The 17,074-nt window shown below is 48.2% G+C and overlaps 1 protein-coding gene across 1 annotated transcript in view; it reads right to left on the bottom strand.

Moving 5' to 3' along the window:
* The window catches only part of DOCK2 (dedicator of cytokinesis 2), a 373,091-nt gene that overhangs the window by 223,563 nt on the left and 132,454 nt on the right, over positions 1-17,074 (bottom strand). Inside the window, exon 26 of the mRNA XM_080676536.1 lies at positions 9,073-9,224. Coding sequence (XP_080532662.1) covers positions 9,073-9,224 — 152 coding nt within the window. The remainder of the gene's footprint in view (positions 1-9,072; positions 9,225-17,074) is intronic.

Here is a 17,074-nt window from a genome sequence, read left to right on the forward strand (position 1 = left end):
GGGCCGTAGTTTGCCCACGGCTGGTTTAAAAGCTAAAAATTAATGCAAAAAATACATAATGAACCAAGTATCAAACCATACTGCATGGAAATATTATTTTCCTTGGTCAGTGCATTTTTGGCGCCCCATACACTTTGCCCCCATCCCTAGGTAAGCTTCACTTGCCTCACCCTGATCCTGGCCCTGGGAGGCACCAGGTGGGTATGGAATAGAGGGCAGAAGGGAATGCACCAGGCCCTTAGGGATCTGCCTGCAGGCAAACTCTTTTATACTCTGGTCCTGGCAGATAAAAAATATTGAAGAATACGTCAAGAAGTATTTCTAATTGGTGCTGACGGAGCAGAACGTATTAGGTTATTAATTTTATTGGGGGGAATTCTGGTCAACCATCAACAAAAGCTGTCTTTTAATTTTCCAGATGGATCCTCTGAGATTAAACAACCCAAGGACCATCTGGGAAGTTATGCTAAACCACCCACTCTCCAAGCCTGTCAAGCAAAGATCAGGTGACATTCAAGCCCCAAAAGTTGGCCTAGGAATCATGGCGTGGACAGGGCTGTCAGAGAGCCCAGGACAAGGCTGCAGCCCTGGAGGTCCCGTGGCCAGGACAGGCTCTCTGCTCCCTTGCACTCCCACCCCCACCCGCCCCTTCCGCACCTCTCAGTCCTGAGTTAGTGCACACTGATGGTTTAGTCACGCAATGGCCCAATTGCTCATTTGATCACCTCTTGCTAGGCTGGAGCAGTTAACAGTGTAGAATCCTCTACTCAGGATAGTCATTTGTCTGCAGATTTTGTAGTTTTAACTGAAAAAGCAGAGAAAGCCCCTCACCCATCAGCATCCCTTCACGCTGGAACGGGTGTACTTTGGGGAACTGCTCATCCTCCCAATGCATTCTCTGAAAGTGGGCAAGCATCCCTTACACACTGCAAAATTAATCTTTAACATGTTTTTTATTTTGAAATGTCAGACTTGAAGCAAAGTGGCAAATGTAGCAGAGAAGGTGCCTATGTACTCTTCATCCAACTTCCCTCCATGCTAACATAACCAGAGCGCAACCATCAAACCAGGAAATTCACAATGGCACAACACTACTAACCAAATGGCAGGCCTGATTCTAGTTTAGCCAGTTTCCTTCTAATGTCTAGTTTCTGGTCCATGACCCAGTTCAGGATTGTACAGTGAATTTCGTTGCCATGGTTCCTAAGTCCCCTCCAATATGTGATGGGGTCTCCTGGTCTTTCACATGACCTTATCTTTTGAAGAGCACTAGTCTATTGTTTTGTAGAATATCCTTCAACTGGGGTTTGTTGAATGCTTTCTAGTGATGAGATCCGGGCTGTGCCTTTTTGGCATGATTCCCCACACGAGTGGTATGTGTCCTCAGTACATCTTGTCAAAAGGCACAGGATGCTGATTTATGTCCTGACTGGGGATGCTCTCTGTCATCACCTGGTTAAGGTGGTACCTGTCAGGTTTCTCCACTGTACAGTTACTATCGTTCCTTATGTCATTAATAAGTGGGTACTTTGGGACGATACCTTGAGACTATGCAAATATCCTGATTCTCCTCATACTTTAGCCCAACCAGTTTGGTATCCATAGATGGTTCTACCTTGTAACAATGATTATTGTGATGTTTGCTAATCCAAATGAATTTTTTTTCATCTTTGAAGCCTATTTAAGGCCAAAAGGTCAAAACCTACTGAAGGGAAAAACAATACTGTCCCTGGGAAGTGTGCTTCTCCCGCAGCTGTGTGGACTGAACATCTGGTTTAGGAAGAGCGAACCCGCAGCTCGAGGTCACTCCCCCCACCCCTCACCTGTGCAAAACCTGGGCACTCTCTCCCTGGCCTATGTAGGTCCCCACATTCTCAACACGGCCAGGAAGAAGCCATTGCTAGTCAGTAAGCATTGCCATGGCAACTGCAGCATCCTTCTACATCTCTGCTCTAGGTGGTGTTTAGTCTGTCTGAAAAGCCGCTGCCTCCCCGGAGCAGCTTCTCTTTGCTCAGTCCCATGAGCACCTTTAGGGCGGCAGAGCCAGGGCCACGGGAAGAAGAGGCGTGTGGGCAGCTTCCCTGGGCTTGCCTTGTTTTCTGCAATTCCTCTGAGTCCCAGGCAGTGATGTGTTGGCACATGTTTACCAGTGGGCTCTCAGGGAAGAAAAGCTAAAGGTCTGGATATACAGTGTTGGCGATCCTGTGCGTGAGTCCTCACTGACGGTGGATTTCAAGCTGCCAATGTGACGTCACTGACCACGGACTTGGGAAGAAATGGGCGGCGGCAGAGCATTGCGCAGTATTCCCGCCAAATGAACCCAATAGATGCAAGAAGCGAGGGTAGAGATCATCAGGAAGTGATGCGTTTTGAGTATCTATTTGTTGCCTCTGATTTTAATTAATTAATTTATTTATAGATATTTATATAAATTTTTAATAATGGCAGTGATTTAATAAAATAACTCACAAGATTCCTAAAATGTAACGCTGGGTTCTCAGGAGCTGGTGTGAGCCAGCCCCGGCTCACCACCCCCTGCAGTAATTATCCTAAGCCCCGAAGTTCTGGGACCCCAAGGAGCCCCTGGAAAGGAAGCTGGCTCTTTTCTCAGCCCCCCCAGGGAACACTTAGGAAGTCCAGCTGGCCTGCAGGAACGGCTTTGCTCCGGCTGCAGATCTTCCTTGGCAAGCCTCCCCCGAAGCAGCTGGTGCCGCAGGCTGGCGGGAAGGGGCTGCCTCCAGTGGGAAGGGCACGGTACCTGTTTGCCATTCTCCCAGGAGGCCAACTGACCCTTTACTGCTCTTAGAAGAGAGACAGGGATGTCTTAGAGGCAGCCTGAAACAGAGGGAGGAGAAAGAAGGAAGGACGGCGAGGGAGGAAGGGAAGCCACCGGCACGCGGATGGTGTGCCAGGTGCGGAGCTGCCTGTGTTCACAGGTGCTTGGGTTCCCTGTAATCCTGACCACCTGGGGAAGCAGCACCCCACTGCACAGCGAGATTATAGGACTCCCCAAGGTCCCCAGCTAGGAAGAAGCAGAGCTCGAATGTAGGCCTTCTCTGCTCCCCATCATCACCCCAGCATACGAAACAGGGTCCAGGACAGGCCCTGGGTGTCCGCAGGATGAGCATATGAATGGAATGTGGCCAGACTCCAGGGCCTGTGCTCGCCCCTCCACCAGGGAACTGATGCTGGGAAAGTGTAAATGCACAGTGGTGGGGGGCGTGGCATGGCGTGTGGGAGGCCAGTACTTTGGAGTGAGATGGGAACTCCCCCCCAGCTCTGCCCTTTACTAACTCTCTGACCTCAGTTAGGATCACCCAACCTCTCTCTGAGACTCAGCTTCCTCACTCATAAAATGGGGATAATAAAGCCTACCTTGCCATTGATGGCCAGAAGCAAGCAATTATGACTTATGAGGAAAGACTTTACAGGCTAAGGTGCTGGGGGGAAAACGTGTATCAGATGTCACTGTCCGTGAACTCATATTACAATTCCATTGGTCTAGCAAAGGCACATTTAATGCCATGGAAGCAGGGGATGCGCAAGGGAATAAAGAAAATGGCCTTGGATACAGCAAGAGGGTTTGATCTATTTCAACTGCAAGTTGGGGATTAATTAGCTGTTCTCTGCTTGGAATGCACCCCAGACAAAGAATTTCAGCAAGCCTTGTCCCCCTGCCTTTTATTTGAGATAAGAGGGAGCAGATAGGATAGAATAAAACCTGCCGCTTTTGCACGGTGGTATTGATTCCTGGGAATTAAATGGTAATGCATAGAGGAGGCATCAGCCTCCCTTCACGCCTGCATCAGGCAGGCTGCCGAGGATTATGAGAGAGCACGGAGCTCAGGGTGGCCGTGGAGGCTGCATTTCAGAAGGCACCCAAGCAGAGAGCTGTGGAGTCTGCTTCTCTCACACGTGGGTAGGTCAGGGCAGCTCTGGACCAAGAACACCCTCCAGGCAGACTACTTCCTGTGCACACCGCCCATGGGGACCTTAGCAGAGCTGAAGATGCTAATGCCCTGCTGCTGTCAATGCCTGGTCCCTTTTCAGAGAGGGACATGCCTGGGAATGGGAGTGTGTGTGTGTGTTAAAAACTACATGCACCGAACATCAGACATGCATGTTCAACATATTGACAAATCACCTCTAGCAGGTGGGGGAGGTAGAGGGGTGGGAGCAGGAGATAGAGATGAAAGGTAAGAAATACACAGACACACCACACACACACACACACACACACACACACACACACACACACACAAGAAATAAGGAAGGGCCTGTACAGACCCATGAGGATAACATGTCATAAACTGAGTGTGGTTCATTTAACCCCCTGTGCCTCACATCCAAGGAAAGCAAAAGGAGGAAAAGGCATATATATCTCATTAGACTCAGAGCCAAAGACCTAAGGGAGACATCAGGGCCTGCCATTGATCTGGGCAACTCATACTTATTCATTCCTTCAACAGATAGTTTTGTGCAGCCACCATTGGGGGGTGGGGAGGGGAGGGCAGAGCTGCAGGGCAGCGTGGTGGACCTCTCTCATCAGGGGCTCCCGGTTCCACAGGCAGGTAAGTCACAGAGGATGACACACAGATGCTACACGGAGCAGGCATAAGCTGCTCCTGCGACCACGAGAGGGGATGCATTCTGGCAGTGCCAACGGCACCCACACAGCCCACAGGTGAGGGAATGCTGGGCAGGCGAGGGGTTGAGAGGATGTTAACGGAGCAGGAGGATGAAGAGAAAAGGGGGATTGGTATGAGGCTAGGCTGGAAGTGTAAGCTCTGAGAAGCCAGCTGGTGAGGCTTGCTCTCTGAGCTTCTGCGTTCAAGGCCTGGCAAGGGACACACAGGGAAGTGTGACAGAGCAGCCAGTGCCGTAATATCAGTCTGAACGCATGGTAATGACAAGCCAGAGAAGGAAGTCCTTAAACCTGCCTGGCGTGGGGGTGGGGGAGCGAGAGGAAGAGGATGTGGAATGGAGAAAATTTCAGAAGGGAAGCATTATTTGAGCTGAAGCTAAAAGGAGTTGAGGGTCTTACTTGCCTAGAAAGAATGGGAGCTGGGGAGGACATTCCAAGCAAGAGAAAATGCAGAGGCGAAAGCTCTATGTGCCTAAGCTGATGAGTCCAAGTCTGAGATCCCCCCATACCAGTCAGGACTGAAAGACGCCTTGGTAAGACCCACAGGTCTAGTCCATGGACTCCAAGGGTTTATTTCTTTAAAGCAGATTTTGTGCATTCTCTATGATATCCACGATGCAAATACTGGTACAACAACTTCCTTCTCTTCAGAATCTGGAGCCACCTTTCCCCGCTGTGTGATTGGCAGGCAGGGTCCAAACAAGGACTCTCTTTTCCTTCCGAGGGATGAAACATAAAAACAAAAAGCCTGTTTCAAGAGGGAAAACCAACTCCCTCCTGGTCTGGCACAAAATTAAATTTTATGAGTGACTCAGCAGACGGCCAGGCACAGAACGAAGCTGGTGGGAAACTGCCTTTCAAAGCAACGGAAGTTGACAACTAAACTTGGCCGGGGAGGGGAGAAAGGGGTTACTAGAGGCAGAAGTCTGACCTTTCACCCTTCACCCGAGCCTGTCTCTTTCTTACACTAAGTGCGACTCACGCAGCTGAATGAGGAAATTTAACACTATCATTAAAAAAATACTGACACCCAGGCTAAGGCGGACATCTGCCCTGAGTCATCTGCCACCCAGGGTTACAATGAATAAAGTAATAACAGGGAAACAGCTTCCACATGCCAGGCCTGCTGTGCTGGGGTGGAACTCCTGGAACAATGACGACCTATTGAAGACAAGCATTCTTTCCCATCCCCCAAACACACAATGGCCCCAAAAGGAAGCTTGGCATCCTGCACTATAATTGCAAACTTTCCACACATGGTCTGTCCCTGGGCAATGGTTCCGTCAGGCAGACCTAGTCTATGCTTGGGGAGGGCAGATGGGCTATTCTGTGATGCCCACAAAGAACCACGAAACAATGGGTGGCTATGCTGTTATCAGCAGAGAGGATTCTAATAACCAGAAAAACAATTCCAGGATATTCACCCTGGGAGCCTTTTTTATTTTTCTTCCTAATTTCTGACTTCGAGAAGTTGGTGCCTGTAGAAACCAAATGGCACATCCAATGGTCTGGATTCTCAAAATCAGATCTTTGCACAGGCCATGTCTCCGCTGTCGCATGAAAATGAATATAGGAGTACAAATGAATGGGCTTGAAGATCCTGCCATTTTACGGTTTATTAAATGCCATATTGCAAGATGCTAGGTTTTATAGACTGGAAAGGGCTCTTCAATTAGAAAGGTAAAGGCCTGAGGATGGGCCCAACTGTTCTTCTATTTCCAGGGAATACTGAAGATGGGGAAAAAAATTAGGTCATATCAGAGCAGTGATTCTTAAAGTGTGGTCCCCGGACCAGCACCATCCACATCACCTGGGAACTTGTTAGTAAAAATAAATGATCAGGCCCCATCCTTCCAACTTAACAACCAGAAACCTGTTTTAATAGCTCTTCCAAGTCACTCGGATTCATGCTCAAGTTGCAGACCTGCACTGAGCTGTGGTCCTCACCCTGGCTGCCTGTTCTTATCACCTGGTAAAGTTGTCATTGAGATGCCCCCGCCCAGCCCAGACCAATTAAATCAGATGAGCTGGGACTGCAGCCTCAGCTCGGCTGCTTCTGAAAAGCAACGTGGGTGATGTGAATGTGCAGCCCGGGCTGAGAGCCACTCTGTACCATAGCAAGAGAGATTTAGATTAGATACTTGGGATTTCTGACTTTCCATTTGGTTCAGAGTAATCATACTGAATGAATTTCTGTCAAAGAAAAAGCTCTTGAGAAGTGGAGATATTTCCATCTTCAAGAGCTGGAGAGGTTAGTCGGAAGCTCCAAAAGCATCCAAATCTTGTACCAAACCTAGTGGTAATACCAGTATTTAAAAACTCATCCAGCAGACAGGTACTCCCCCTGGGGAAAGGGCTGGCAGTCCCCATAGTAGGAAGTCATAATGGAAGCAGCGCACTGAAAGCAGCAGAGAGAGAAACCATGCCTCTCACACACCCTCAGTCCAGATGCCACAGTCCCCCAGGGGAGCTCCGAGCCTCACACTCACTCCTCTGCGTTGAAGGCCCACGGCCCAGGGTGTGTGAGACAGTGCCTCTTCTTACCAGTGTCTGCTGTTACCCAATATGCACAGTGATGACCACCTGTTAGGATGGAACTCTAGGGGACCACTTCCATGGGGTGGGTGGAATCCCTGAATCATGGCTGAACTAATGAACTGTGAGCTAGGGCCACCCTCCCCTACTCGGGCAATTGGAAGCTAGCCCATTAAAAGTGTGGTCCTCAAACTCGGGTCCACGGGCACCGTCCACACGAAAAGGGATGTGAGCATTACTGAAATATAAGGAACATTGTAAATTCTTTTCAACAGGAAGAGGTAACATTCTGTGGAATGTTTCTGGAGAAATGTTAGGCCTACATTCATGTCCCCGCACTGTGTGAGTTAAGACAGAATTCTCCCTTAACAAGTTTTTTTTAAAGATCAAATAGCAAAGACTAGGGCCAGTTCAACAACTGGCTCATGAGTGTATATATGAAAACACCACCATTATCATAACATCACAGAGTGAATCTTGAGTAGCCAAGTTTTGGGGTATTATACACTCTCTCCCCAAGGAAAAGGGTGAGGATAGAAAGAAAAGAAAAAGACAAAGACTAAGCTTTTGTATCCCCAATGCCTATCACCATGAAGACTTTGGAGTTGGGCCAACCTGGGTTTGAATTTTGACCATGCAATTTATTTGTTGTCTAGAGTTGAACATTAAGCTTATGAATTTCAGGTTCTTCATCTGTAAAATGAGGATAACAATCTTGGGCACTGATTAAAGTGAGCAGAACGAAGGCATGGATTGCATTCAGCACAGTGCCGACAAAATAGGAAATAAAGTAGCATTTGCCATCATTAATTATTCACCCTTGAACACCCAGCTGAAGCTTCACTTTCTTGGTGAAGGCTTCCTTGACAAAAATGTTTATACACACACACACACACACACAGAGTCTTTGTGGCTCCGGACTCCTAATATGCATGTAGATTTTAGTTGATAGGTTATATTACAATTGCTTATTTATATGTCTGTAAAGATTTTCTTAAGAGACCATGCCTTTGTATACCCAATACCTGGCACACACCTGGTGCACCATATATACAATGAGTGAATGAGTGAATGAATGAATGAATGAATGCTTGAAAAAAGCAAGCACGCTGCTGCATTTTCATAGTAATGAGATGAGAGGAAGCTTAATTAGGAAAACAAGGATGGAAAGAATGACACAAAAGAGAGAAACACAAAGAAATTGATAGTGATGGTTGACTATGGGATATGAGCAGTGAAGGAGCATTGTTCTGCAGAGTTTTCTAATTATAGTCAATCACAGATAGAGTTCATCCAGAAAGTCCTTCTCTGAGAATTTTCTGGGAGTGGGGGTTGGGAGGGAGGAGGAGGAAAGCTTACACTAACACTTAGAAAAGACTTAATTGATTGTTTGGTTCTACCCTGTCCTCTGAAAGCAGCCCATCTAGGGGCAAACACCTCCTGGGCATCACTCCTGAGCAATCTGCTCATCCAGAATAACTCTTAACCATTTTCTCCATTGCAGGGGATAACTGGAGAAATAAGATTAAATCCAATCAGCGAAGAAAGAGGTAGGAGGTTTTTCTCTTGGCCATGTAGGCATGGGAAACTGCCCCTCTTGCCCCTGCAAACCAGGATTTGGAAATGGACCAGTCATCTAAAAAGCCTGCAATATGTATTACCTACACCACAAGACTGTCCAATGAGAAATATGTCCACATATTCTCAACTCCAATCCCCAGGCCATCTTTCACAGTCATGGGGGTTAGTCCCTGGAGAAGCAGGCCCACTGAGCAAGCCATTGACCTTCATCTTTAGACTTCAATTGCCATTCGTCAGCACAAACATTTTAGAGCTTCATCAGCTCGGCCCTGGTCTGCGTCCAGGATATCTATGTCATCATGAGCACTCACCGCATCCTGAGAGCTGAGCACCTCCAGAATGCTGTTGAGTAACTCCACGCAGTACCTCTTCTCCTGCAGCTGCTGCTGGGACCCATCATCCTTCTGCTCGAGCAGTTCCTTCAGCTCTCTGGTGATGACAGGAAGCAGGATATCCCGGCATTCTGGAACGAAGGCAGTGCAGATGTGCTTGAGCGTCCTCATTGTTCACTTTCCTTTCTTTATTATTTTTAGGAAACTTTTCATTAAATAACTAATTCAAGAATATAGGCTCCATGTAAAAATGTTAATGTTAAACATTAGGTTAAGATTCCCATAGAAAATCACTCACCATTCTGGTCCCTCCCTCAACCTGTTCAGACTGGCCATAAAAACAGAGCTATGGAATAATTAAGACCAGATTTTTTTTTTTTGTGTGTGTGTGTGTGTGTGTGTGTGTGTGTGTGTGTGTGTGTATTTTTAAATTCATTCTGTTGGGATTCTAGTTGTGATACCTCTGTTAGATTCTATCACAAAGATATGAATCCCAGAGAATAGGCCAGTTTGGAGTTCTTTAGATATTAACAAAGATCTCCTTGGGAAGTCACTAGACTTTAAATTCTAATTAAAATTGAGCAAAATTAGTAAATTCTCATGGAAAGGTCTAGTGGAGAGCTCTCCATCCTAGAAGTGTTTAAGCAGAAGTAGTTGCCTATGGAGAGGCATTCAGTGTATCAGATGAGCCCAGCCTGTGGCTCAGTTGGTTGAGCAACCAGGACGTTGCTGGTTTGCACATGCCCGAGTTGCAATAGGGGACATGCAGGAGGCAGCTGATCGATATTTCTCATTGATGTTTCTATTTCTCTCTCCCTCTCCCTCCCCCTCTCTGAAGTCAATAAGAAAACATACTAAAAGATGTCCTTAAAGTATCAGATGAAGGGCTGAACTGAATGATTGTTAAACCCCATCAAATATTCTATGATTCCAGAGAATATAGGTGCAGAGGAAGTAGCAGGAAGGAGGATACCTTTGCTGAGGGAAAGGCAGTGGACATATTTACAAACCACTGTGGTTGTGGGCGCTGCAGCGGTTTAGCAATCTGAAAGTCATCTACTTTACAGATCAAAAACTGTATCCCCAACAAGACAAAGCCTCCTGGTGCTGAAAGTCAGCAAGATTTTAGCCGAGGAAGCCATTAATAATGGAGCCTGTTTTTCGGAAGTACTTTTGTCTTCTTGTGAACCATGATTTCTCAGAAACGTCTGGCTCCTCTGTTTGGAGATGAAATGATTTTTCTCCTTTGTAATTGGAGCTGTGAAATCATATTAGTCCGCAAGGCTTCAAGAAACAGCATCTCTAAATTGCAGCTTGATTGTCAAGCAAACAAACACAAATGACTTAAAAGATAAATATTGCAGAGCCTCAGATCAATCTTTCTAGGCAGAGGCAATGAGTGTGAAAGACCTGCAAACCCAGCCTGGGACCCAGTGCCTGACACAAGCTGAAGACCTGCCAGCCAGTGACAAGTCTAAATTGCAATTCAGACCAGGTACCGCGGAGCCTGCAGAGTTTTCATAGAAAAGAGTCTTCATGTGTCAAAGTGGCTACAGAGAGGAAGCTGCAGTGTTTCTGGGCCCTGCTTTCTTTCCAGAAAGTTTTGTCCTGTGGTAGAAGGTGCTAGTGCCTGAATGCACAGCTCTCCTGAAATGGGCCACGCTTTTGCAATCATTTCATGGCCCAGGGACGCTGCAAATAAGATGGTCCTTTTCCTCACCTCTTTCTCCCCAGTATCAGCCCCACAGAAAGAATGAAATGGAGATCCTTTGGAAAACCACCTGGAGATGCATCAGGCTAAAATGCATCAGTGGCCGTGGCCCTAGGAGGGCGACACTCCCGAGAACATGTCCCAACTTCCCATCTGTGCACAGGCCTGCTCCTGCTCCTCAGCTCCCTCTCAGGGTGAAGACATCCCCGTCACACAGTCAACCAGCAAATTTGATTCCTCCTCGCTCTCCCCAACACCCACTCCTCACCATGAAGTCACATGCACCTCCATCTCCTGTGCCAAGGCTCCCACACTGGCCTCCCCACTTTCAGTCTCAGGAGCAGAAATTTCCCCAAACTGTAGCCTGACCATGAGGCCCTCCTTGAAGTTTCTCAGGCATCTCCTATTGCCCTGAGGGTGATTGGTAAGCTCTTTGTGACCAAGCCCTTCTACCTGTCCAGCCCCCTCCTCCCACGCTACCCAGCCCTGTCTCTCCTCTTGCTGGACCTTTGTACATTATTTCTTTGCCCATAATGCTCTTACCCACCCATCTTCTCCTCACTAACTGCTTCCTGCCATCTAGATCTTCACGGAGATGTGAATCCCCTAAGGCAGTGGTTCTCAACCTTTCTAATGCCGTGACCCTTTAATACAGTTCCTCATGTTGTGGTGACCCCCAACCATAAAATTATTTTCGTTGCTACTTCATAACTGTAATTTTGCTACTTTTATGAATCGTGATGTAAATATCTGTGTTTTCCGATGGTCTTAGGCAACCCTCTCAACCCACAGGTTGAGAACCGCTAACAGGGTCGCCTAAGACCATCGGAAAACACAGATATTTACATCACGGTTCATAAAAGTAGCAAAATTACAGTTATGAAGTAGCAACGAAAATAATTTTATGGTTGGGGGTCACCACAACATGAGGAACTGTATTAAAGGGTCGAGGCATTAGAAAGGTTGAGAACCACTGCGCCTAAGGCAATATTCCTGACACCCACCTCTGATCTGGGTGACCCTGTTCTGTGCTCCTGTAGTGCCCGGACTTGACTTCTGCCTCACCATTTGTCACCCTCTGTGGTCATTGTCTGTGTAACAGGACAACAAGTGAGACTCTTGTCATCATCCCATAAATAAAACTGAGGCCTGAAGCTGAAAACAAAAGGTGTGCTTTCCCCACATTCTAAATTCATATTGTCTCTGGAAGCCGGGGTACACCATCATCCCTCAAGGTTTTTTGGGAGGTATGGGTTCAGTATGAGCCCAGAACTGAGGGAGGGTCCACAGAGGCATGTGCATGGAATCAATGTCCACACACAGAAGCCACTTCCCTGCAGCTGAGATGGTGGGAGGGAGAACCAAAAGAGCCACCCATCAAATCTACGAGGATGAGACTGGCACCCCAGGCACATCCTGGTTCCATCAGCAGAATGAGGAGACTGGGAGCATTCTGGAGCCCCTCTCCTACTATGGGAGCAAGGTTAAAGACAGTCACATCTTCAGTGTGTTCGCCCCCTTTCTAAGCCTGCCCGTGGCTGCCTGCACTTGAAATTTCACTCCCCTCACAGCCAGCCCTTCCTTCCTCACCAGCACCGGTTAATCCCCGGGTTAATCCACTCTTCACTCCTGCTCGATTTTCACAGGCTCTAAGGTGAAACTCATTCAGCTCCTATTGACTGCAAGGAGAATTCAGCTCAGCTCAACCCTCTTGGGGGAAGGTGAGGAACTTGTGGCTGTCAAGGATCACCCTGCCCTCACCCGGGCCTTTTGGCAAACAAGTAATTGAAACTCCAAATTCTCCGGGGCAAGATCTGAGCAGCCTAAGCGCAGCTCTGCTCAGCTGCTTTTCTTCCACGGCTCGGGAGCATCTGCACGTGTCAGAGGCCACTTGGTCCCGCCAGCCAGCCTTGCAGGGACCTCCACAGACACCTCTCCAGCCTGATGGATAGCAATTTCTTCTCACAACCTCACTCCTCCAGCCGGTGGGACAGGGAGAAAAGTAATTCCACCCACCGGGAAATCAATAACTATCCACAAACTTCATATTCCGGCTCAGGTTACAAGCCTCTTACAACTCTACTGGCATTTCCCCTAACGCACGCTTCACAATTCACTTCCCCACCTACCAGAAAACACGCCTGTTTACAAGGTCCAGAACCATCCCTCACTCTCCTCCTGACCACCTCCACATGTTGGACCTCTTCACTTTATGAACCCCCAGGACCAAAACACATCTCCCCAGCTAAACCAACACAGACTACTTAGAAGACCTCAGAACTTGGCAGCTGTAAAAATCCTCGTCAGATATCCCAGGGAGGTGAAATCCTAAGAAAGAAATGGACTTTCAGAACCTTATTGTAAATACTCACTTAAAGTCCAACCCAAGCTATTGCTTTTACCATACATCCATTATACTTAGCATAAAGCATGCCATTGTACTAAACCTATAAGCAAACATCCTACAAAAAGTTGGTACTTGCCATTCAGACTCACAGTGACAGCAGGAAGGGTAAATCGATATGTAAGTGCTGGAATATTTAAGAAAATGTATGTTTATGTCTAAAAATGTCACACTGATTATAAATATAACTAGTGACCCGGTGCATGAAATTTGTGCACAGGGCGGGAGTGTTCCTCAGCCCGGCCTGCACCCTCTCCAATCTGGTACCCCTCGAAGGATGTCCTACTGCTGGTTTACAGGGATCGGGCCTAAACCAGCAGTTGGACATACCTCTCGCAATCTGGGACTACTGGCTCCTAACCGCTCACCTGCCTGCCTGCCTGCCTGATTGCCCCTAACCACTCTGCCTGCCGGCCTGCTCACCCCCAACTGCACCTCACCACCAGCCTGCTCGCCCCCAAATGCCCCCCCACCAGCCTGGTCACCCCCAACTGCCCCCCGTGCCAGTGTGCTCACCCCCAACTGCCCCCCCCACTGACCTGCTCGCCCCCACCTGCCCTCCCCACTGGCCTGCTTGCCCCCAACTGCCCCCCTGCTGGCCTGCTCACTCCAAACTGTCCCCCCAGCTGTCCTGATCACCTCCAACTGACCCCCACTGATGGCCTGCTCACCCCCAACTGGCCCCCCTGCTGGTCTGCTTACCCCCAATGGCTCCGCCCCCCCACCAGCCTGATCACCCACAACTGCCCTCCCCTCTTGGCCTCTAACCGCCTCTACCTCAGCCCCGCCACCATGGCTTTGTCCAGAAGAATGTCCGGAAGGTCTCCTGGAAGGTCTTCCAGTCTAATTAGCATATTACCCTTTTATTAGTATAGATAGAGGCCTGTTACATGGGTGGGGACCGGCTGGTTTGCCCTGAAGGGTGTCCCGGATGAGGGTAGAGGTCATGCTGGGGTGCCTGGCCAGCCTGGGTGAGGGGCTGATGGCTGTTTGCAGGCTGGCCATGGCCCCCAGCGACCCAAGCTCCCAGCCCCTCCTTTTTGTTTTTTTTCAGCACCTCCTTGAGCAGAGGCCAGGGCAGGCTGGGAACAGGTATCTGGGATTTATTTATCCTCTATAATTGAAACTTTGTAGCCTTGAGCAGAGGCCAGGGCCAGCCAGGGCAGGCGGGAAGCTTGGCTTCCTCCATCGCCAGGGGCAACCCAAGCCTCCTGCTTGCTCCAGCTCTGTGGCCACCACCATCTTGGTTGGGTTCATTTGCATACTCGCTCTGATTGGCTGGTGAGCGTAGCGGAGGTATGGTCAATTTGCATGTTTCTCTTTTATTAAATAGTATTTGTAAGCTCTGATAGTCTACATGCAACATATTTATATTAATGAATAGTTACTACAGCAGGCACTGTTCTTGGGGATATTATATGCTATTGGGGTATCAGAAATAATTTAAAAAGGTATTCATTGTCTTGGATTAGAGTCTCCAGAAGCAAGCTCTAAGATGAAGCCTGGGTGAATGTGACTTACTTATTAGGAGGTGTTTCAGAAACCTCTAGAAGGGCCATGAGGGAAGGAGGCCAGGCAGGGTACAAAGGCAGGCAAGTCTCACATTGGGAGCTCCGCAGACAGTATGGGCTACAGGGGCAGAGCAGTGGGAGTGGTGAAACCTTGGGGATGGACAGCCCCAGGCACTGTGGGTGCTCTCGGTGCCCAGGAGAAGCAGGCCCCCACAGCTGGAGGGCAGCCCTGCGAGGCTGGAGCTGGCTGCTGAGAGAGAAAGCCTTCCTGGAGCTATGCACAGAAATGATCATGGATCCCAGGAGACCTGGGCAGATCCCTGAGAGCTGATGCTACAGCAACAAATACTGTCTGCTGCCTGCAAAACAGTGAATGGGGCAGCGGGAGAGGCAGGGGCTGGAGTGAGCAGGGAAGACTGCCTCACGTGGCCAGTCAAGAAGGCCTCCCTGAGATGGAGACACTTGAGCTGATACCCGAGGGTGAGAAGGGAACTACTTACAAGGATCTCAGGGACAAGCATCCCAAGCAGAAGAAATGGCATGCAAAGACCCTGGGGTGGAAATCTGCTTAGCTTGTTGGAGGGATATCACGTGGAGGTGAGTGTGACTGGAATTATAGGAAATGGAGAGCATATGAGACAATAAACTTGGAGAGCCTGACTGGGGCCAGGTCTCATTAGACCCCATGGCCCATGGTACAGAGTTTGATTAATAGGTGGAGATAAATCACTAGGTAGAGATTAATGAAGAGAGGAGGGAGGGTCTAGAAAGAGAGGCATGAGAACACTGAGGAAGCTTTTTGTAGAGGGAAAGAAGAGGTATAATATTGATTGAGTCCTCACTCTCTACCACATATTCTCTCTATGAAGAAGTATATCATTATACCTATTTCATGGATTAGAAAACTGAAGCTCAGAGAGATCACACACCTAAGTGGCAGAGGTGGGATTTAAACCCAGGAAATACGATTCCAGAGTTCATGGGGGTACAGTCTGGAGGCAGTGTCAACACAGCTTGCTGATGGATGAGATGTGCTGTACACATGTGTACACATATGCATTTTGAGCATGTGACTGAGAGAATCATAGATTGATTTTAGGGCTTATCAAATTAGGATCTAATCATGGTGATCATTCCACCGCCTCAAGTAGCAAGTAATGAAAGGCTTCCGTTGACATTTCTCTGATGATGTGGAGTGGCTACAGACATGGCCTGTCTATCATCACACCTCCCGAAGCTGAATCAGTGTGCAGACAGCTACCTGCACTTGCAGCTACCCCTTCACACCTTCTGAGATCATGCACCCTGCCATTGCTGACCATGCTGCCATGGCCTCCTCCCTTCCAGCGCACTCATTCAACTACCATCCAGTTCCATAGAAAGTGCTTTTAGGCCCTAGCTGGTTTGACTCAGTGGTAAGATGTCAGCCCTGGGTTCGAGAAGGGTCCCAGGTTTGATTCGGGTCAAAGGCACATACTTCAGGATTGGCCCTGGTCAGGGCGTATGTGGGAGGCAACCAATCTAAGTGTCTCGCTCACATTAATGTTTCTCTCTCTCTCTCCTCTCTCCCCCTCCTTTCCACTCTCTCTAAACATCAATGGAAAAATATCCTTGGGTGAGGATTAACAACAAAAAAGAAAGTTCTTTTAGAAAAACAAAGGTGCAGATATGGCCAATTGAGTCATGATCCCAAATTTGACTTGTGCCCTAATGCTTAGGATGATTGCCTTTGTGATGCCATGCCAGATGAGTGTAGCTCAGCCTGCTAGCACACTGCCTCCCCCACCTCCTCACCCTGGCTTACGGAAGGACACGCAGACGAGATGCCTTGGGGCTGAGCCAAGTAGCCTCTATACTGAACAAATCTGGGAAGGCTTGAGAAGAGGGTTCCCATCAAAGCAACGTGCTCCATTTCACATTCACGCAATAGGAGAAATGAGTCATGGTAGCTTTTTGACTGCAAGGAATTGTGTCTTTTATCCCTTGACCCCATTTGGTTCCAATTCAGTGACATCTGGCATTCGAATCAATTTATAAGCACTTAGGACACCTGTTATAACAGACTTACATCCTCACTCCTCCAGGCTTATCATTGCAGACCCACTGCCTCTCTCTGCATCACGCTACACAGAATCCCTTAATCCCTTCACCCCAGCCCCTGTTCCCTCTGGAGACTTATGCGGTTGCCTGGCTCCATGAATTTCAATCTTTACTCTAGCAGTGGTTCTTGAAACACTGCCTAATAAGTAAGTTACCTTCCCCAGGCCTCATCTTAGAGCTTGCTTCTGAGAACCCAACCCAAGACAATGAATATCTTCTTAAATTATTCCCACCATCAAGCCTTTCTAAGCTAGT

This window comes from Plecotus auritus (genome assembly GCF_963455305.1).
Source record: "Plecotus auritus genome assembly, chromosome: 6".
Taxonomy (NCBI): domain Eukaryota; kingdom Metazoa; phylum Chordata; class Mammalia; order Chiroptera; family Vespertilionidae; genus Plecotus; species Plecotus auritus.